At 49.5% G+C, this 21,108-nt stretch overlaps 1 protein-coding gene across 2 annotated transcripts in view; it reads right to left on the bottom strand.

Annotated features, from left to right (window-relative positions):
* ARP4 (actin-related protein 4) overlaps positions 1–21,108 on the bottom strand; it is a 65,883-nt gene that overhangs the window by 4,658 nt on the left and 40,117 nt on the right. Inside the window, exons 7-9 of one of the 2 annotated variants that reach the window (XM_086490889.1) lie at positions 9,186–9,235; positions 8,944–9,085; positions 8,721–8,798 (exon numbers count right to left, since the gene is read on the bottom strand). In XM_086490889.1, coding sequence (XP_086347015.1) covers positions 8,721–8,798; positions 8,944–9,085; positions 9,186–9,235 — 270 coding nt within the window. The remainder of the gene's footprint in view (positions 1–8,720; positions 8,799–8,943; positions 9,086–9,185; positions 9,236–21,108) is intronic. The other variant, XM_086490890.1, reaches the window with a different exon arrangement.

Below are 21,108 nucleotides of genomic sequence, written 5' to 3'. Positions count from 1 at the left end.
ACTCGGATCCTCTGAAAACAGCACTCTGCAACCTGTGGGCCTCAACTAAAACTCCGAGTAAACAACCCTCACCCTGCAGCTCGAAAAACACGGAAGGTACACTCTGAACAAGCCCGAAATGCGATGAAAGCCTCTAGTCGCGTGAAGGCCCCCATCCATCTGGGCACTGCTGACTCGAGAGGTGTGAGCCACTCAGCTAGTACTACCTCTGTGATGTCCTGACGCACGCTCTGCACCCCTCTCATGCCCTGTAGCTGGATACTCGGAAGCTCCTCTGACAAGCCTGAGAACTGTAGCCAGTCACCTAAGGTGCATGCTCGACCCTCTGCCATGGGACCCCAAGAAACATGAGGTCTACTACCAACCAAGTGGCCTCTTTGAGTGCTAACCATGGGGTCCAAACAAGGGGCTCTCGCAGACGCTCCTCCGTGCAAGTAGGCTGGTGTTGCTCAAGGCCTCTCCTCAACTACTTCCAGGAGCGAAGCTGACTCACAGCAAAACGGTCCTCCAGTCTCCTGCTCAGGCCAACTCTGTGCATCTCTGTGAAAATCCATCTGGTCGAAGGTCTCCTAGGGCCTCCAACCTGAGGCACTCTAGCACTAAGCTGTTGAAGCAAAAACTCCTTCTAGGGCTCCTCCCCTGGAGACAATCCTCTAACAACAAACTTCCCAAGAAGGGCTCTGCTCAGCTATGATGGGTCTATGATCCCCAGCCCCCTCTGAGAACAAGGAAGAGTGATGACTTGCCAGGTCACTTTGGCCCGGACTATTTGAGTGTCGTGCCCTGACCAAAGGAAATTCCTGATCAGCCTCTCTACCTAGCTGATGCAGGAACTCAAAAAGATCCAACAAGATGTGATGTACCACATAGTAGCCAACAACACCTGGTTGGCCACTACAACTCTGCCTGCCAGAGAAAGTCGTGCGGAGCTCCAATGTAGCAGCTTCCTCCTAATGGACAGGAGGAGGGGAGCAATCTGCTGCTCAAGAGACAAGTCCAAACCAACTTGACAGCCCAAGTATCGAACTGCAGTCCCGAGGGGAATCCATATGAAACCCTCACCTGGCAGCCAATCAGGCGTAGGAGCACTACCAAGCAAGAAAGCCATTGTCTTTCTCGAGTTGATCACTGCGCGCCTGATGCACAACAAAAGGTCTCAAGAGCCTGCTCACACCTGTGAAGGTTGGCCTCCTGACCCTCCAAGTACAAAGCTAAGTCGTCTGCAAACTCAACATCCAGTAGCTCGTCACCCCGTAGGGAGCACTAAGCCACGTAGACCAACCTGCTGTGAAACCAAAAATCTGCTCATCGCCTCAGCATAGAACAGAAAGAGGAAGGGGGCAAGAGGGCAGCCCTGTCTGACCGAACGTGTGAGCATGAAGCGATCTCCTCTACCACCTGCCTAAAGTACCTGACTGTGTGCCCGTCTGTAAAGAGCTGACACACATTTGATCCATGCATCTGAGAAGCCCATCCTGCGTAAAGTGCCCTCCAAAAAGTCCCAGTCAACTCTATCATAGGCCTTCTCAAAATCGAGAAGAACTATCACCAGATCCTCACAACGGAGGCGAGCGAGGGCAAATGCCTCCCAAAACGTAAAGATGTTGTCAAGGATACTACGCTCCTTGACAAAACCTATCTGTGTCCCATGTATAATGCTCTCTAGAAGTGGCTGAATCCTAAAACTCAGAGCCTTGGCAAGAATTTTGTAGGCTGAGTTGAGGATGGTGATGGGCCGCCACTGTCGAATCGCATCCAAGGAGCCACCCTCCTTGGGAATGAAGTAAATCAGACCCTCACTCGTGTTGTCCGTGTCACAAGACGGGCACCACGTGCCAATAGAAAAAAACAGACTGAACAAACTTTTAGCACTTCAATAACAACTGAACTGAAAGAGAGACGCCACACGACACGGAGTGGTGGAATTCCACCCCAGAGAGTATTGGCCCCAACCCTTGGAGCCCCTTTCGGTATATCTTTATATTGCATCAACATAGTACAAGCCGGTACTCGAGACTCTGCACCTTCTCCAAAAAGCATGCCAGAGAATGAGCCCTTAGCACATATTTAAAGGCCCTTGGCCTATGAAAAGCCTTCAAACTCAAAAGCTTCTGGCCTAAAAGCAATGCCTAAAAGTTGCCAGCGTAAATCACGGAATTCCGTACAGCAGTCAACGCAAAACGCGGAAATCTATACAGTCTGCCACATCCTCATGTCAGCACAATTTCTGGAATTTCCGTACAATTGCCACGTCATCAGCTCCTGCACCAGCCTTTTTGTGTGTGTGTGTGTGTGTGTGTGGATCTTGCTTTATTTTAATCCTTTATGTCACTTGGGACCCCATCGGACGGGATCCCCATAAGTTGGTAGGACTTCTTCTTCTGTTACTTGTTCTTCTTAGGGTTTAAGCCCCTCGGCCGACATCTGCAAGTTGGCTCCCTTCTTCAGGGCTTTGACATGTCAGCAGTTTGTGACATCTTCCCTTGATGAAAGAGAGTAATTGTCCGTGATTACAACATATCTGCAAAACAACTCAAGTTAGCTCAAAAATTTCCGAGGGACAATCAATTTGCTCTTTTTGTTAAGGAGTTAGCTTCTCCTTTCGGCTCTTTTGATCAAGGAGTTGGCTTCTCCTTTCGTCCAGATCGGAACTCTTGATATTCCGGCGTAGTAAAGCCAGCCATCACTTCCAGACCGTAATGATCTTACACGAATGTCTTGATACACTAAACTTATATACCCGGGCAATCTCATCCAATTAGGAATATTCACTGGTTGGCACATCACAATGCAACACAAATGCTCACATATGCATGTTACAAGTCATAGAAACATAAAGCCGTCGATGAACACTCCCCCCGCAAATAACCATCCAGGTCCGGGCCATGAGCTGTTCAACAACTCCCTCATCACTCCTCTCGCAAATAACCTAAAAAGGTCCGGGCCATGAGCTGTTCAACAACTCCCTCATCACTCCTCCCGCAAATAACCTAAAAAGGTCCGTGCCATGAGATATAGAGGCCTTTTACAACCAAACGCCCCCAGACCGCAGCCTGCGTCGTTTGGAGGTGCTGAGAGTAACCATTGCTTAGAATTCTTAATACTCCCCCCGTAAATAACCATGCAAGTCCAGGCCATGAGTAACAACAACAATACTCCCCCTGTAAATAACCACAAGGATCCGAGCCATGAGTAAAAACAACACTTTTCAATCATTCAATACTCCCCCCTCACATAACCACAAGGGTCCGGGCCATGAGTATGAACAAGCATTCTCAAACATCATTTCTCACCCTCCACCCGGGAGTAAAATCACCAATCATTGAAACCAGTATTAAAACCAAAGTCAAACATTTCAAATCGGCACCAAGATAGGTTCAAAACAGATACCATCCCTTGCAAGCCATACTTTCTCAAACAAAGTTCAAAAGTATCTAACTATAAAACAATTAGAGAGTTCATTCAGGGTTTTGTTCGGACAACCGAACTTTGAGGACGACTGGCTTGCCCTTCTGCATCACGGTGATGGTTCGGTTCTGAACCTGGAGAGTCGCATCATTCTTGTCATACCAAGGCATGCCTAATAGAACGTCACAATTGCCCAACTTCATAATGTGGAAATCGGCTTTTCCATGATAATCTTGGATAGTCACTGGAAGAGAACCAATGAGTGGTACTACTTTCTGAGTTTGCCCTGTGGCTAGCTCAGCTTCAATTCCCTCTGCATCATAATCAAAGTCCATCTGCTTCAAGAATTGTGGATGGATGAAGTTCTCTGTTGCTCCTGGGTCAAAGAAAATTAGGGCTTTCAAACCGTTGACTTTGCCATATGCTCGACACAACTCATTTGTACGTATGCTATTGTCACGAGGACGTGGCAACTGCTAACCTTAGTTGTTGGTTTCTTTCCAATGGTTTTTGTTTATTTTTGAGACCCTCTTTTTGAAGTAGCAAACGGTCGGACATTGTATGGCCAATGTGAACGGTAGTTTCACCCACAGACGGGAAGTGGTCGGCATTGGAATTCATACAGTAAGAGGATGTCTAGGCTCAGAGCAAGATCATATAGGTCCCCCCCGTCGCACTTAGCAAGTTGGTGGATACTAGGAAGTGAACTCAATAAAGGCATAAAGTCAAGGTGGGATCACCAACAGAAAGTATCCGACAGTTAGGCCACATTGCACTTTTGGATGCGGTCCCAATGAGGATAGATGGTCAAATGACCAGTGGGAGCCCAACGGAAGCATCTCCTAAAAATTAGGGAACTGCTATTTTGGGCCGTGAAATGTGTTTGCGTCATTACCTTCGAAATGACCAGGGGAACATTTTATTACTCTGCATAGCCCTTCAGGCTGCACGCTTGACGTGGGCCTGGGCGGGACAGTCACTCCTTTCGCACTTGTGTAGAGGTCGTTCGGATGCGTATTACTCCCCATCCAAACCGGCCTCAAAGATAGGCTGCCGTGGCAGCATCTGTTTTCTCTCACCGACTCCATGAGGATTATCTCATGGAATGTGCAGGGATTAGGAGGGCCCCATTTTTAGCGTCAGAGGGGTCCGCTGCGTCAGGAGCTTCAGAGATTCCTTGTGGGTGGTGAGATTGACATTCTTATGCTACACGAGGATCATCTTTGTGAGAGCCGCATTAGACGGTGTGGTCAGATTTTGCATGGTCGCTATAAGACGTTTTGGTCCGCTGCATTTGGACCTGGAGGCATCCAGGGAGGGGTATGTATGACTATTACGGATTCTTTGCAGCAGGCCATTGTGGGTAGAAGGATTATTGTGCCAGGCAGGGCTTAGTGGATTACTATGCAGGTTCAGGGTTGCCTCATGGGCTTCTTAAACATCTATCTGCCGAGTGTGGCAAGTGCACGTGCAGAGTTTTGGTCTCGTATTGTAGAGTCTGAAACCGGCCCGTGGGGCGGTAGGCTTTGGCTTTCACCCGAAATTCTTTACTTTAGACACACACATAGAGAACGTGCAAAGGAAACCTGCGACGGGAATTAACACTTAAGCACACACACGGCTCGAAAGCTAGAATGCTCCAAGCAGACGCCGACAACCTGTAGGCCCCAAAATTGGCGCCCCTTTCCGTATTTCTTTATTCTTTGAGAGGGTAAATTACAAAGTAGAGTCCTGGGAATCCTTTACCTGTATCCCACTAGATACTACCTGATTTGGCCAAATTTCGGCAACATAACAGCCCCAAAACTTGCGCGAAACCAATTCCCTTGCTAGAACTCACTTCCACTGGCGTATACCCTTTGATTCCTGCTCAAAAACAGTAAATTCAGCACGCTGTATTTATTGGTTTTTCCCTGTTTTCAGCCTCAAACAGTCCCTTGGCTTTCCTCTGCCAGTGGGGCACGATTCCCAAGGGTTCTGGCGTCCGTATGGCTGAAAAACAGTCAATTTACAGTGCATACACAGCGCTGAATTCGCACCTATACGGTGAGGTTATGACCCTCACCGGTGCCTGCTTTGGGTAGCAGCTAGCTACCCCTCTTACTACTCAAGGAGGCTCTTGCCTCAGCACAAATGCATGATACCACACAGCTGTACATCAGTCAAATGAAGAGCCCTCTTGTGGGGCATCACATAACTGCACGTAGGGGAGAGAGAGAGCAGTGTGTAGCGTGCGGGGCATCACTCCTAGCACCACACTGTACATGAGAGGGAAAGAAAGCACTCCATAGCTCTTAACCTGTGAAATGAACCTCCCAGCTATAAATTCAGCGCCACTTTTTGATGCATGAGGCAAGTGCACAAAAATGTGCCACTTGGCACATTTACAAGCATTTTCCCGTTTTGGGTTTGCCGCCTAAAAATCTCCCGACTGGTTGCTCAGTTGACTTCGTGGCAGAGTTGTAAAATGTTCCCCTAGTCATACCGGAGGTAATGACGTGGACACATTTCACGGCCCAAAATAGCAATTCCCTAAATTTTAGGAAATGATTCCGTTTGGCTTCCACTGGTCATCTGACCATCTATCCTCATTGGGACCGCATCTAAAAGTGCAATGTGGCCCAATTGTCGGATACTTTCTGTTGGTAGTCCCACCTTGATTTTATGCCTTTTCTGAGTTCACTTCCTAGTTTGCACCAACTTGCTAAGTGCGACGGGGGGACCTACATGATCTTGCTCTGAGCCTAGACATCCTCTTAGTATACGAATTCCAGTGCCGACCACTTCCCGTCTGCGGGTGAAACTACCGTTCACATTGGCCATACAATGTCCGACCGTTTGCTACTTCAAAAAGAGGGTCTCAAAAAATAAAACAAAAATCATTGGAAAGAAACCAACAACTAAGGTTAGCAGTTGCCACGTCCTCGTGAGATAGTCTTTGCCGTAGGCAGAGCAATGGTGCATTGGGGGTTGACTTCAACATGTTGGAGGACCCCTCTGCCTGCAACCCGCTGCATCTGGAGGCGAAATGCTGAACTTGGCAAGAGGCCAAAGTGTCTGCACCAGATCTGTCACCCTTAAGTCCCCTGTGTGGTGTGAGAACTCAATAGCCTGAACCTGGAGCCAGTCAAGGACTGTGTGCTGGGTCCACTCTGTGGGATCCCTACCGCACAGCGGAAAGGAGAAACCCACTGCTGTGTCCAAAGCCTCAATGCCTCTAGCTGCAAGAAAGAGAACGTGGACTTGAAAGCAAGCCTCCTCCAGGTCAGGAGAAGACTCACCCATGAACCGTGTGAAGCTGTAGTTGAAGAAGTCTCAGCGTCTATGAAAGTCAAAGCTAGTCAAACCTCTAGGTACTGTTGCAAGAGGAGAAGTCTGCACCAAAAAAGGCGGCCTCAGGTGGGGTTGTCCCTCTCGAGCCACACGGCTCGTAGCGAAAGAACTACCAAGAAATTCCCTCGCGGCATACACGTGTCCAGTCCCCTACGTCTGAGGAGGAGTGGTGGAGGGGTCGGGAGATGAGGCTGCGGACCTTACCAAGGAGAGAGGAGGGGTCGGGAGATGAGGCTGTGGACCTTACCGGGGAGAGAGGAGGGACGAGAGGCGGAGGTGGAGGTGGGGGAGGGGGAGGGGGAGGAGGCGAGGGAGGCGGAGCGGCAACGTCTGAGGGAGGAGGAGGTGAGGTGGAGGAATTGAAGTAGGCGGGGCCTCCTCAAGCGGGTCCTGCTAAAGGGGGTCAAAACGGTTCCCAGTCGGAACCCAGTGTTGTTGAGCTGCAAAAGATCGGCCACCGGGCGAGCCCGCCCCTGTCGGCGGCGGCTAGGCATCTGCTGCCAACCGTCAGCTGTCTCATCGCTGGTCTCAATCGAGGTACCAGCCTGTGCGTCTTGTGTATCTGGCTGTTGGGCATGCTCAGCCTTGGGAGGCTGCGCATGCACTATGGGTCAAGGTCTCCTGCGAGGACAGGCCTTTGCCAAATGGCCCATCAGTCTACAAATGAAACACTGATTCGGGAGGCCCGAATACTCCACGCTCTGACGGAACCAACCTCCACTCACCCGAGGTAGTAGGACGACCTTCGAGAGAGTGTGGATGTCCCGAACCAGAACACGTACTGTGGGGATGCTTGCCGTCTAGCAGCTACAAAGACTACCGTACGAGGTGTCTCCAGGACAGCCCCAATTGCTGAGCCTGTCCTGGAAAGGAGCAGAAGGTACTCCCTCCGCAGGCCAAGGAAGCAGACTGAGATGGGCAGGTCTACCTCCTCGACAAGAACGTCGGTAGCTGGGTCGAAACCCTGGCGGCACTGTCGAAAGTGTGCTCAAACTGCTCGGATGGCCAGGGGGCTCATTGCAATGACCTTGGATACCATCTCAGGAGTCTAAAACTCTATCTGGTAGTAGCCACGTCCGAGAATCTGAACATCGAGGATCTTGCCCACCTCTGCAAGAAGGCGGGCCTAAAGGAGATCGCGCACCTCCCCTCTGCTAGGTCCGGTGCCGAGAATCTTGCAAATAACAGAGGTGGCTTGAAGGCGCTCCACCTCTGCCTCTAAGCTCGCTTGCTCTGTCGGCAAAAGAGCAAGTCGGATGGTGGGTTCTGCGGGGTCGGCAAGGGGGCTGCAATGGAGTCCCTCTGTAGCCGAGCAAAATCCTCCATCTGTGTCTGTTGGCTGCTGCGAAGGCGAGCGAAGGGGGGTCGAGGGCGTTAATGCGAACGAAGCGAGTCAGTGTCTCCGTGCACCAACAACGAAAGAAGACTCGAGGTGGCGGTGGGGGGAATATGGGCAGGCTGCGGGGAGCACGAGGAAGGGGGGATGAGGGGCGGTCGAGCAGCCCAGGGCAGCGCGCGACGGGCGGGCAGCTCAGGGCAACGCGGGGAGGGGGGGCGGGAGTGAGGCGGGGCTGGTAGGGCAGGGCAGCGCGAGGGGGAGCTGGGGCTGAATAGAGCGATGGCGATGGCTAAGGCAAGCAGGAGCATGAGCAGCAGCAGCAATGCCACAAAACACTTTCTTCCACTCGATCCTAAATAGCTTCACAACTAACAAAAACATGCTTTTCAGTCTTCAGATGACCAAATTTCTACTTGCAGCAAACAATCTGCCTTCTGATAATAAAGTTAAGATTTCCAATGGGAAAAAAATGCAGGAAGAGAGAATTTCATCTGCACAAATAACATAGGTTAACCTTTTCAAAAGATGTAATTGAAATCTTCTAAATCATGCCTTGATTTGTCCCAGCAATACTTTGACTACATCAACTTCAAAGTTACCACAATTTGTAAATCATGAGAGAGGCAAATAGTGCACCCACCACAACTCCTTTGTTCTCGAGGGTCTTCAACAAGCAATCTGTCAGCACCTCCCCACCAATCGGAGATGTCACAATACCCTGTGCATATCATCTCGGTCAGTATCAGACTTCAAGCTCATAATTTACAAGCAACATTAGGCTGTTTCAGAAAACTACTCTGGAGTAGATAGCTTTCCTGAATCTTTTGGTATTCAAACCAACAACCAAGCAGGATAAAACTCACTTGACAGATCTCCCAATAAAGCTTATAATAGCCAATATACTGTTCGGCCCAAAAAACACTGCTCGGCCCAAAAAACATAAGTACAACCTTTTGAAGTACATAACCATCATGGACTGCAGCAACTGTTGTTGAGCCACCTCCACTGCCAAAGCAACAAAAGTCAGCTACATGTATAGACACTGGAGTATGCATTCTTGCTGGTCTTGCTCAGAATCTATTCAAAGTAACTTGCTAATTTGTACCAGTCAACAACCAAAGATGTGGCTCGGCCAGTGGCAAAAGATGTTAAAACCTGCACACATTCATCAAAACTCTCTCTCTCTCTCTCTCTCTCTCTCTCTCTCTCTCTCTTTGGCCCCGCCCCCACCACTTTGCAACTTTCGGGCCTCATAGGTCAGTATGCCCTTTTGAAGACTTTAGTATAACGTTTCATTTCATCTCTAACATAATTCACCCCCCCCCCCCCCCCCCCCCCCCCTCCTTCACTTTTGTTTTCGAGACACACACACACACACACAACTGAGCATATTGAGGGCACCTGGCCACACCGCCTCGTGCTCCACCACTCGTCGCGATCGCCATCAGTGTGGGTGCACACGTACATCCAGTGACTCCCAGCCGCCGCGTCCGCTGCTAAGGTGGGTGCACACGTACACCTAACTCCCTTGCGGACGGCGATCAAACATGAGGAAGATGAACGATAAAGCCGACCCCCTAGAGGATGCCATTCAAAAATGCAAAGAGGAGATGACGGAGATCATGACCAAGCTGAACCGCAACCTCTGGGGCACAATAAACATACTCGAAGGACGCATGCTGATCCAAGAGAGCAAGATAAGCACGCTGGAAGACCGAGTGACGACCCAAGAGGAAGAGATCGCGTCACTCAAGAAAGAGCTCGTCGAAGCACGATCAAGAAACACACTGGAAGAGGGCGACCTGCAACCCTCAGTAATCGAAGAAATCAACACGATCAAGGAGCAAGTACGGGCCATCAAAGAAGGAGAAGAGCAGCATAAAGAAATGACGACTTCTTGGGTGGATGTTCTTACCAAAACTCAACAGAAGGCGGACGAAGCCGAGAAATGGATCAAGGTGGCCAAGAAAGGAAAAGGCAAGGAGATAACGCCCACGCCCACACCCAACAACATCATTAATCAGACACTAGAGGAGGAGCAAAGGAGAAGGGTGCGCGCTTTGCATGTGAGAATTTGCGGTCTTAAAGACAAACGCAATGTGGACGAAGAAGTAAAAGAACTCACAACCTTGATGGGGATTCATGAGCCGACGCACACAAGGGCATGGAGAGTGGGCAACATAAAGAAAAATGGAAGCAGTGGAGAAACCTCAAAAGAAAGAGCACTCATCATCCGTTTTCCATCCATGGAAGCAAAGAAGACATTCTTGAAGAAAAGACCAACTCTTAAAGAGACTGGCATCTTTCTCGGGGATGATCTAACCCTCTCGCAGATCGCTCATATGCAGGAAGTAATGCCGGAGATTAGAGCGGCAAGGGACAAAGGCAAGATCGCTTTTTACCGGGACGGAAAAGTGGTAATACTAGAACGACGCTCCACATGACAGTGCGAGACTTATGGGACCACACTCAAAGTAGCTGCCTAGAACTGCAATGGATCTATGCGTCTTGATGTGGGTGCCTTTGAGGATAGCTTTACTGGAAGCATAGTAACAAGGAATGGCCGTTTTCAGGTCTCCGTTCCCCGTTCCCATTCCAAGTTCCCGTTCCGAATCCCCGTTCCGTGTTTCAAACGTGAGTACTTGTAACAGGGAATGGCATTTTGTTCCGCGTTCCCGTTTCCCGTTCCCGTTCCGGTTTCCCGTTCCTGGTAACTATGACTGGAAGAGACATCATCTTTTACTCTGAGACACACTAGGCCCCTGGGCAATCCATGCCTCACATCAGTGGATACAGGTGGGAGGCAGCTTACAGACAGGAGACACGCTCGGAGCATAGAGGGCGGGGCTCGGGGGGAGTGGCAGTGTTATTTAGAGAGGATCTGCAGCCACTGATACATATAGCCCGCAGGGATGAGCAAGCTAGGTACATGTGGGTGAGATTGAAAGCAGAGACAGGCAGATATCTCTACCTAGCTATTTGCTACTTTCCCCCGAGTACATCAGTTTATGCATCACCCAGAGGACAGTCCCCTTTCTCTATTTTGGATGATGACATATGGGAGTTCTCTAGGGAGGGTGACATTATCATCCTAGGGGACTTCAATGCTAGGACTGCCCATCACCAGGCAGTGTTTTATGATACTTCAGAGAAGATGCTAAGAGAACTAGATGTTGTAGAGACCGGCCTGTCCAGACTATCACACGATGTGGAATATACTGAGTATGGGCGACACCTGATAGACATGGGCACCGCACATGGATTGGCCATCTTGAACGACCTACAGAGATTTCCTGCTGCGGGAGGTTTTACATGCTTCCCACACAAACATGGAGCCAGCACAATGGACTATGTCATGGCACAGCCGAATATCATCTCTAGTATCCAGGATCTCACAGTTGAGCCCAGACCGATCGGGGTGGCAGTGGATCATGCTCTGGTGTCGATGACCATCTCCTTCCAGTTCAGTGTAGCACACACGCCACGAGTAGCAGCCCCTACTCGCTACACATTCACACGGGAGACAGATTCTGTATACATGGACGGAATCTACAGACGCTTATGCACTGAGGACCCGGGGCGACCTCTGGAAGAGCTAACTACTATACTGACACGAGAAGCATACCCACACACCTAGCCTGAGTAGAGCCGCCAATCAGGGAGCATGCCTCAGAACAGTTGGTACGATGAGGAGTGCCGCCAGACTAGAGCCAGACTTCAGAGGGAGGTGCTGTTGGGGGACGTCACTCACAGATAGTCACAGATTGACTTCCGACGCCTGGTGCGGCGGAAGAAGAGGGCTTTTTTGGCTCGACTCGAGCAGGACCTTTATCAGCTATTCTTGAGTCTGGACTCGCGTGAGGCGTGGCGGCTCTTTCATGAGCAGTCCCCCCCCCCCTGCTATTTCCTCCACAGAGACCTGAGGGCAGTACGCATCATCTTTGTACACAGTACATGGACAGCCGGCCCTCCCCAACCCCCCCGATCCATGCCCACACGCATGTGTCTTTTTCACCGCTGAGATGGTGAAGAAAGCTATTGACAGGATGAAGACTGGGAGAGCATATGATCATGATGGCCTAGTCGCTGAGCATTTCATGCATGCCAAAGACCTACTAGCAGAGCTTCTGGCAGTTATGTTTAACCGGGCCATGTGTGAGGGCCTACCAGACTCTTGGAGCCTATCTACAATCATACCTATCTTCAAATCAGGAGACCCCATGGACCCTGGGAATTATCGCACTATTATGATTGGGCACACACTGGCACGGTTGTATGCATCCATTCTGGAGCAACAGCTGAGTAGATGGGCAGAGAGGGAAGGGATACGTGCAACTGGGCAAGCAAGATTCAGGAGAGGCTTCTCTACTCTTGACCATATCCTAAAACTCAGGGCCATCATCGAAGAAGGCAGATCTCATGGGAGACGGATCTATTGTAGCTTTGTGGACTTCCGCAAAGCTTTCAACACGGTCCCCAGAGCTAGACTGATGCGCACACTACAGAAAATGGGAGTACCCACAGAACTCATTTGGGGGGTCATGGCATTGTATAGATCAGTAGTAGGGCATGTACGCACCCCGGAGGGACTTTCTACACCGGTTCACTCCACTATTGGGGTGAAGCAGGGCTGCCCGCTCTCTCCTACTCTTTTCGGTATGTATGTGGATGAGGTTTCTGACTACATTGACAATGATGGGGATAAAGGTGCTCAGTTGGCAGGGACATGGATTCCACTTTTGTTATATACTGATGACATAGTGTTGATCTCCGAATCCCCAGATGGAATGCAACGTCAATTGGATGCTTTGCATACGTTTGCCCACGAAAGTGGTTTGTCTGTCAACCTCGGTAAAACCAAGGTTATGGTGTTTAATACCACCCCACAGTGGATCAGGAGGTCAGCACCTACATTCACATACGGCCAGGAGACGGTGGAGTACACAGACGCTTACACTTACCTTGGAGTGGTTTTTAGCGGACCTGCATTCTCACTCAGAAGAGCAGCAGAGACCAGACTTACTAGAGCCCACGCAGCATTGGGTAGATTGGAGAGGATGTGTTCGCAGGTTCAGTTTCAGGAGCCCCGGACGAAGCTCTGGCTCTTTGACACCTTGGTGGCTTCAGCACTGCTCTATGGAACCGAGATATGGGGACCTTCACTGGATCACCACGGGAGGCCGGGTCGCTCAGACGGATGGGGGAACATGGAGAAACCTCTCGTCTCTATGATCTCGCGGCTCATTAGAAGCAAGGCATCAGTACCACGGGCCATTATCCGAGCAGAGCTAGCGGCCCCCCCTCTTGTGGTGGAGGCGCTCACCAGATCAGTCTTCTTCATAAACCGCACATGGGCACTTCCTAGAGACATATATGCTCGCATAGCACTCGAATCCTCTCGACAGCTAGCCATACAAGGAGATACAACATGCTGGTATGGGGAGATGACATCATGGTTTCAGGCAAATGGGTTCAGCATAGACAGGCTGCCACCATTCCAGTACTCATTGGATGCACCATCTCTCACTCTTACACAGTCAAAGATCACCAAGCTCATCCGCCAAGACCTGACCCAGCTAGACACCAGGAGGACATGGATACAACCAGCACAGGAACTGGGCACGAAGATGGCTTTCTACAGAGACCACCTCCTCCAGCTTACAGAAGATGGTTTTGTGGCGAGACGCAGATACATGGATACCCACCTGTCTCATGGGATACGATGTGCTATCGGCCAGTTACGCACATCTTCTCTTGCGGATTGAGACTGGGAGATACAGCGGAGTACCAACAGAGGACAGGACATGCCCCTTATGTAACATGGAACCTGAGACAGAGCTACACTATACATGCCGCTGCCCCGTCTACTATGAGATACGAGGCCGCTTCCATTGCTTGTTCAGAGAGGGTTTTGGACCGCTCTCAAGAGTCATGGGATACGAAGATCAGAGATGCCTGGGTTTGTTCTTGCTCGAGCTGCGCAGACACAGAGATAGCCTAATGAATGGCGAGGCTAGCCAGTCTCAAAGACGGATCACACACTTCTTCAGAGCAGACACGGGACAACCGCAAGAGCCACTCCCACAGCAGAGCTCTCCCTCGTCTCACACCAGAGGCACACTGATCGACCGAGCGATTGAACTGGGGAAATCCAAGTGCCCGCGTGCGAAGAACTACACAGCATTGACGAAGGCTACAACAGAAAATTCGGAGCACGCTAGCCAGACATACACGACGCCCGGTCAGACTACTTACCATGGAGGAAATTGATGAGATTTGCCAACGACCGATGCTAGATCTCTTGTGATTCAGCTATCCCAACAAGCCGCCCATTATTCTGCTTAGTTTTTTGCTTGACTCACATAGACCAACTTAGGACCCCATAGTATATATCTTTGTTTTGTACTGTTGTTAGGTTATTTTGTTACTCTGACTTTGTATCAGATCCACCACTTTGTAACTTTTGGGTCTCATAGGTCATTGTGGCCTTTTGAAGACGTTAATATAGCATTTCATTTCATTTCATCTCTCTCTCTCTCTCTCTCTCTCTCTCTCTCTCTCTCTCTCTCTCTCTCTCTCTCTCTCTCTCTCTCTCTCTCTCTCTCTCTCTCTCTCTCTCTCTCTCTCTCTCTCTCTCTCTCTCTCTCTCTCTCTCTCTCTCTCTCTCTCTCTCTCTCTCTCTCTCTCTCTCTCTCTCTCTCTCTCTCTCTCTCTCTCTCTCTCTCTCTCTCTCTCTCTCTCCCCGCAGACACAGAGATAGCTTGATGAGTGGCGAGGCTAGCCAGTCTCAAAGACGGATCACAGACTTCTTCAGAGCAGACACGGGACAGCCGCAGGAGCCACTCCCACAACAGAGCTCCCTCTCGTCTCACACCAGAGGCACACTGATCGACCGAGCGACTGAACTGGGGAAATTCAGGCGCCCACGACTGCGAAGGACTACACAGCATCGACGAAGGCTACGTCAGAAGATTCGGAGCACTCTGGCCAGGCATGCGTCGCTCTGGGGAAATTCAAGCGCCCACGACTGCAGAGGACTACACAGCATCGACAGAGGCTACGTCAGAAGATTCGGAGCACTCTGGCCATGCATGCACGACGCCCGGTCAGACTACTAACCATGGAGGAGATTGATGAGATCCGCCAACGACCGATGCTAGATCTCCTGTGATTTAGCTATCCCAGCAAGCCGCCCATTTTTGCTTAGTTCACATTGACCAGGCTAGGATCCCATAGTATATATCTTTGTTTTGTATTGTTGTTATTTTGTTATTTTGTATATATCAGATCCACCACCTTGTAACTTTCTTGTCTCATAGGTCACTTTGGCCTTTTGAAGACGTTAATATAACATTTCATTTCATTTCATTTCTCTGCCCCTGCCCCTGCCCCTGCCCCTGCCCTAGCCCCCCCTCCCTGCTGCCCGCACACGCTTCCCCCCCTCCTTGCTGCCGTGCCCCTGCCCCCACCCCCTGCTGGTCCCTCATGCTCTCCTTGCAAGAAAAATTGCATAGAGAGAGAAAGAGGGGGAAAAAGTAGCGTAGAGAGAGAGAAAGGGGGGGGGGGGGGGGGGGGGGGGGGGATTGTGTAGAGAGAGAGAGAGAGAGGGGGGGGAAAAAAGTGGCGTACAGTGAGAAAGAGGGGGGGAAAGTTGAGTAGAAATGAAATGAAATGAAATGTTATATTAACGTCTTCAAAAGGCCAGAGTGACCTATGAGACCAGAAAGTTACAATGTGGTGGATCTGATACAAAGTCAGAGTAACAAGATGACAAAAATGAAATGACAAATGTCACAATAAAATACTATGGAATTCTAAACTACTAGGTGTGAACTAAGCAGCTAGCTGGGATAGCTAGATCACAAGAGATCCAGCATCGGTCACTGGCGGATCTCATCAATCTCCTCCATGGTCAGTAGTCTGACCGGGCGTCGTGCATGTCGGGCCAAAGTGATCCGAATCCTTTGATGCAGCCTCCGCCAATGTTGTGTAGTCCTCCGTAGCCGTGGGCGTCTGGATAGCAGCAGCATGAAGCCTATCCTGATCGACACTCTGGGTGTCGTGCTAGAATCTGTGGATCCTCTGCCGCAATCTCCGTCGGTGCTGCGTGGCTCCCCTCCTCAGTCGTGGTCGTCTCGATCTCCCCAACTCTATAGCTCGGTCAATGAGAGTACCACTGGTGTGTGTATGGGTGGGGACCGAGCTCTGAGGTGGTGGTCCCTCTGCCTCTGTGGTGATGGCCCTCTGCCTTTGTGGTACTCGGACTAAAGAAATCTGAGATGCGTCTCTAGGACTGTCTCTGTCTGTGCCCTCTCAATAGAGTCTCTATGTCTCTGTATCTCAAGTAGAAATAATCAGAAACATCTCTGATCCTGATATCTCATGACTCTATCGAACGAGTCAAAACCATCTCTGAATAAACAGTGAAAGCGTCCACGTATCTCATAGTAGATTGTGCAGTGACATATGTAGTGAAACTCTGTCTCTAGCTCTGCATGGCATAACTGACATATCCTATTGTCTGCTGGTATGCCTCTGAATCTACCTGTCTCAATCCCAAGCTGGTGTGAAGATGTGCGTATCTGGCCTATGGCACATCGTAACCCATGAGATAGATGTGTGTCCATGTAGCTGGGCCGTGTGACAAATCCATCTGTCGTGAGTTGGAGAAGATGCTCTCTATAGAAAGCCCTCTTCGTACCCAACTCCCGTGATGGCTCTATCCATGTCCTCCTGGAATCAAGCTGGATAAGATCCTGCCCAATGTGTCTAGTAATCTCCATCCGTGTAAGAGCCAAAGATGGTGCATCAAGAGAGTACTGGAAAGGGGGCAGCCTGTCCATGCTAAAACCATGCCTCTAACACCATGAGCTCATCTGTGCATACCAACATGATGTATCTCCCTGTAATGCCAGCTGTCTGCATAACTCAAGAGCAAGCCTAGCATATCTGTCCCTGGTGGTGTCCCATAAGCTGTGTACAAATGATACTGATCTGGTAAGTGCCTCAATCTCCATAGGTGGGGCAGCCAACTCCGCTCGTAGGATGTTATGTGGAACTGAGGCCTTGGCTCTAATCAGCCTAGAAATCATAGATACCAAGGGCCTCTCCATATTACTCCATCCAGCATTGTCAACAGATGGTCCCCAAATCTGAACCCCGTACTGCATAACTGAAGTGACCAAAGTGTCGAAGAGCCGGAGTTTTGTTCGAGGTTCTGGAACTGAACCTGCGAACAAATCCTCTCTAAACCGCCTAGGGCTCCATAGGCACTAGTCAATCTAGTGTCTACTGCCACTTTTAGTGTGAACCTCGGTCCACTAAATACCACCCCAAGATATGTGTATGTATCAGTGTACTCCATACTGTCCTGACCATATGTGAATGTAGGTGCTGATCTCCTGACCCACTGTGGCGTGGTATTAAATACCATGACCTTGGTTTTACCAAGGTTGACAGACAATCCACTATCCCCTGCAAAACTATGCAATGCGTCCAAATGTCTCTACATACCCTCTGGTGAGTCCGCTATCAACACGATATCGTCAGCATACAATAAAAGAGGGATCCATGTCCCTACAAGCTGAGCACCTCTATCTCCTCCTCTGCCAATATAATCAGAGACCTCATCAACATACATATACCAAATAAAGTAGAGGACAAGAGAGAGATGAATAGTGTAGAGAGAGAAAGGGTAGAGAGTCTCTGCCTGCGTAGAGAGACAGAGAGAGGGAAAAAGAAAAACTCTTCTTCACTTCTGTACCCCTCTCCCTCTCTTGTTGCGGCCTTTCAATCATGAGAAAGCAAAATGGCAAGGATGACCCGGTGGAAAATGCCATCCAAAAATGCAAAGAAGAATTGAGGAAGTCCACCAGCAAGATCAACCACCACCTCCTAGGTACTATTATCAACGCGCGTGTGGCAGGACAGGAAAGCACGATACATACAATCGAGGATCGCGCAAAGGCCCAAGATGAGGAAATCGCACTACTCAAGAAAGAGCTTGCAGAGGTGCGATCGCAAAATGTCCTCAAAGAGGGATAGCTTCAACCCTCAGTAATTGAACAGCTTGACACGATTAAGAAAGAAGTGCGGGCCATCAAAGAAGGTGGGGAGCAACAAGAAGAAATGATGACCTCGTGGGTAGATGTCATCACAAAGACCCAACAAAAAGCAGAAAAGGCCAAAAAATGGATCGAGATTGTCAAGAAAGGAAAAGGCAAGGAAATAACCCCCACCCCCACACCAACCATCATCAACTTGACACTAGAAGAGGAGCAAAGGAGACGTGTGTTCGGGCCTTACACTAAGGATATGTGGCCTCATAGACCAAGATAATGTGAATGTAGAGGTGAAAGAACTCATAACTCTGGTGGGGATCAACGAGCAGACGCATAGGAGGGCTTGGAGAGTGGGCATTAAGAAAAGTGCGAGCAACGGAGAAACCTCAAAGGAAAGGGCACTCATTCTCCACTTCCCCTCCATGGAAGCGAAGGACTTCTTAAAGAAGAGACTGACTCTAAAGAAGACTGGCATCTTTCTTGGAGCTGACCTCACGCTCTTGCAGATTGCTCATATGCAAGAAGTAATGCCGGAAATTAGAGCAGCAAGGGAAAAGGGGAAGATTTCGTTTTACAGGGATGGAAAGGTGGTCATATTGGAGTGATGCCCCGCATGACGGTGCGAGACCTATGGGACCACACTAAAGATGGCAACCTGGAATTGTAATGGGTCACTTCGACTTGATGTAGGGGCCTTTGAGGATAGCTTCACAGGGAGAGACATCATTTTCTACTCTAAGACGCATCAAGCCCCTGGGCAATCCATGCCACGCGTGAGCGGATATATAGGGGAGATAGCCTGCAGACAGGAGACCAAATTGGAGCATTGAGGACGGGGCTCAGGGGGAGTGGCAATTCTATTCAGGGAGGAGTTGCAACCATTGATATATATAGCGCGCAAAGATGAACCGGCTAGGTACATGTGGGTGAGGCTCAGGGCAGAGATGGGCAGATACCTCTACATTGCTATCTGTTACTTTCCTCCAAGTACGTAAGTATATGCATCACCTAGAGGACAATCCCCCTTTGCTATTTTGGATAATGACATATGGGAGTTTTCCAAGGATGGTGACATTATCATACTAGGGGATTTCAATGCTAGGACTGCCCACCACCAGACAATATTTTATGATACTTCCAAGGAGATGCTTAGGGAGTTGGATGTTACAGAGATGGGTCTATCCAGACTATCACAAGACACTGAGTATGGCGAATACTTGATAGATATGGGAACCGCACATAGATTGGCCATTTTGAATGGCCTACAAAGATTTTCGACAGCTTGCAGTTTTACTTGCTTTCCACACCAACATGGTGCCAGCACAATGGGTTATGTTATGGCCCAGCCAGGTCTCATTCCATTCTTTCAGGATTTCATGGTGGGCACTAGGCCAATTGGAGTAGCATGCTATCTTGTCTTTCACCCTGACGTTTCAGTTCAGCACAGCTCCATTAGGAGAGGTCCCCACACACACTCGGTATACCTTCATGAGGGAGACGGATTCTGTGTATATGGATAAGATATACACGCAGCTATGCACCCAGGAGCCGGGACGGCCACTAGATAAACTCACTCAGATACTGATAGAGACGCTCCATCATGCAGCATCAGAGGCATACCCCCACAGCCAGCCTACACAGAGACAATCTGGGAGCATGCCCCACAACAGCCGGTATGATGAGGAGTGTAGAGAGACGAGGATCAAACTACAGAGGGAAGTGCTCATGGGAATTACCACACATAGACACTCACGGATTATCTTTCGCCGCCTAGTGCGACGGAAGAAAAGGGCTTATCTATCTCAGCTAGAGAGGATCTGTATCAGCTATTCAGAAGTCAAAACTCAGGCGAAGCATGGAGGCTATTCCACGAGCATTCACGACCACCAGCGGTCACCTCCACTGAGACATGGGGGGAATATGCCACATCTCTCTACACAGCATCAGGGCAACCACCTCTGCCGGACCCACTAGAGACATGCCCGGAGACATTTCTTTCTTTACTGCCGAGAGGGTAAGGAAAGCCATTGACAGGACGAAGACATGGAGAGCACATGATCATGATGGTCTGGTAGCAGAGCACTTCATCCATGCTAGAGATATGCTTGCAGAGCTCCTGGCTATGATGTTTGATCGAGCCATGTATGAAGGCTTCCCTGAGACTTGGAGTATGTCTACGATTGTGCATATTTTCAAGTCAGGAAATCCCAATCTCGTAAGGCCCTAATAGAAGTCCCCTTGGGAAGCTCCCAGAAATGTGCAAAGAAATCCGTATTCATCCTATCTGCTTTGGATATTCATGTCGATACGGAAGAATGATAGGCGAATTTAAATTTCTTAGTTTTGAATGTAACTAAGAGTCTCTCTAGTGTCAACGTCGCACTCACCCAGAAACTCATCTCCTGAAAACTCCTCGAGCTGCCAGCATATGCAACTCAAACGGTCCTGTCACTTATGTTCCCTGCCGAAGAGGCCTCATCGAATCTCTGCAGTTGTCTGTCTGCAAGCCTGGGAAGACGCAATGATGCCTGTAGCCAATTGAGATGCTGGATCAGCAGAGCCAGTGCATGTCCAAACATCCTGAATCGGCTGAGATAATGAAGTTTCGTGTAACACCAAGTCAGGTGTGCGTGATCCTCATCTATAGAGGAAGTCTCCAATCTCAAATGCAAAGAAACTAGGGCATGATCAAAGAGCGTTGTAGCAGGCCAAATAGTAATTGTGTCACCATGAGATGCTACCCAGGCCAATGTAAAATCTATCTAGTCGCTTCAGCAAACGACCTAGCTACCTCCTGAAACACCGTCCTCTTCAAAGGGGTAACACTTGACAATCTGAAATCGTATTGATAAGGGTGATGCAAGTATGTAGTCCTTTACCTACCAGTGTGATAACTTTTCTCCAATAACTTTGCACCTAGATCTTGTGACCTATATGTGGCCAAAACACATTCAGTCCCCCCTGCAC

This window comes from Adiantum capillus-veneris, chromosome 19, assembly GCF_014529385.1.
Source record: "Adiantum capillus-veneris isolate H3 chromosome 19, ASM1452938v2, whole genome shotgun sequence".
Lineage (NCBI taxonomy): Eukaryota > Viridiplantae > Streptophyta > Polypodiopsida > Polypodiales > Pteridaceae > Adiantum > Adiantum capillus-veneris.
Note: the sequence above shows the minus strand (reverse complement) of the source record. Positions and strands in the feature narration are given on the sequence as shown.